This window comes from Tetrao urogallus, assembly GCF_951394365.1.
Source record: "Tetrao urogallus genome assembly, chromosome: 1".
NCBI lineage: Eukaryota > Metazoa > Chordata > Aves > Galliformes > Phasianidae > Tetrao > Tetrao urogallus.
In genome coordinates this window covers 2,245,564-2,247,027 of record NC_136813.1, presented here as the reverse complement: position 1 = coordinate 2,247,027, position 1,464 = coordinate 2,245,564, and the positions used below count along the sequence as shown (strand labels likewise).

Here is a 1,464-nt window from a genome sequence, read left to right as displayed (position 1 = left end):
ATGGAGCACGTCCTCCTGGGCTGGGTGCTGCTGCTCGGCGCCTTGGCCAGCGTGTTGGCCACCAGCAGCAAGAGAGACCTGGGCCCAGTCAAGGAGGTGGCGATGGACATGGCCAACACCACCTTTGATGACCAGTACCAGGGCTGCAGGCGCATGATGGAGGATGAGCTGGAGGAGCTGAACCAGACTGAGTTCACCAACGAGGTCTATGCTGAGGGCTGGAGAAATGCTGCCATGGAGTGGCGAAATCGATGGGGTCGTGCCGACCGCCCACCAGCACTGAGACAGGATCAGGCCACAGCCATGCTGGCGTACACGATGGAGGGGAAACTGTACCACCAGTTCAACACAGCCACGAGGGAGGACGGCATCTCCCGGCAGCACTACCTGCGCTCCTTCCCCTTCAAGACGCTGCATTTCCTCCTGAGCAGAGCCCTGCAGACCCTGCGGGAATCCCAGCCCCAGCGATGCCACCACGTCTACCGCGGTGTCAAGGGCACCCGATTCACGGCACAGCAGGGCAGGGTGGTTCGCTTTGGCCAGTTCACCTCCTCCTCCCTGCGGAAGAAGGTCGCTGAATCTTTTGGCCAAGACACCTTCTTCTCTGTGGAGACCTGCTATGGTGTGCCCATCAAGGAATTCTCCACTTTCCCCGGTGAGGATGAAGTCCTCATCCCACCCTTTGAGCAATTCAGGGTCACCAACATCACCTACAATGAGGGCAGAACCTCCATCCAGCTCCGCTCCCAGGGGATGAAGAGCACCTACAACTGCGAGTTCATGAAGGGTAAGGGCTGCAGTGCTCCAGAACAGGGAGTTTGGGTGAATTGGGCACAGTTAGGACCAGGGATGTGGGGAGGCTGTGCAGGCTGTGGTCGTGGGGAGGTGGGGAGCTTGGCCAACGGGGAGCCCACGGGAAACTTGAGGCCAGGCCCCGCTGATGGCTGCAGCCCGGCAGCTCTGCGCTGGGGTTGCAGTGCAGTGGGAGCCTCTGTCTGTGCCGCGGCCCCGCAGCGCTCTCGGTCTCTTTGCAGAGAAAAGGTGCAAGGAGCGGCCGTGTGCTTTCAGTGCAGGTAAGAGGAGCCCCCGACCCTGCAGCCCCTGGCCCGGGCTGGGCACTGCTTGCAGCCCCCCACTGCTATTAACTGCCTGCCACCGTCCCCCCAGGCAGGAGCAGCCCCATGGAACCCCCACACCTCTGGATGCTCCTCCTGGCAGTCACAGCCCTGGCAGCCCTGGGGGAGCCCTGAGCTGCACACCGCACTGCTGCCATCCCTTGGATCCGAACGCCTCTCCGTGACATTCCCGTCAGCACTGCTGGCTCCACGTCCTGCTCGAGCTTCTCACCAAAGCTTGTGCCACTGCCGCGACGGCTGCTGAAGACTGAGCAGATCTTTGCTTGCGGGTCCCGCCGTGCTCACCTCCACGGTGAGGTCACCTCCAAGCACCAAGCTGTGCTGCACG

The 1,464-nt window shown here is 62.2% G+C and overlaps 1 protein-coding gene across 1 annotated transcript; it reads left to right on the top strand.

The window, feature by feature from the left end:
• LOC306957896 (erythroblast NAD(P)(+)--arginine ADP-ribosyltransferase-like) lies at positions 1-1,250 on the top strand (the record flags this gene model as incomplete). The annotated part of the gene is made up of 2 exons (XM_079549245.1): positions 1-787; positions 1,168-1,250. The coding sequence occupies 2 exons, from the start codon at positions 1-3 to the stop codon at positions 1,248-1,250; spliced, it is 870 nt and encodes a 289-aa protein (XP_079405371.1).
• Between the last annotated feature and the right edge of the window lie 214 nt (positions 1,251-1,464).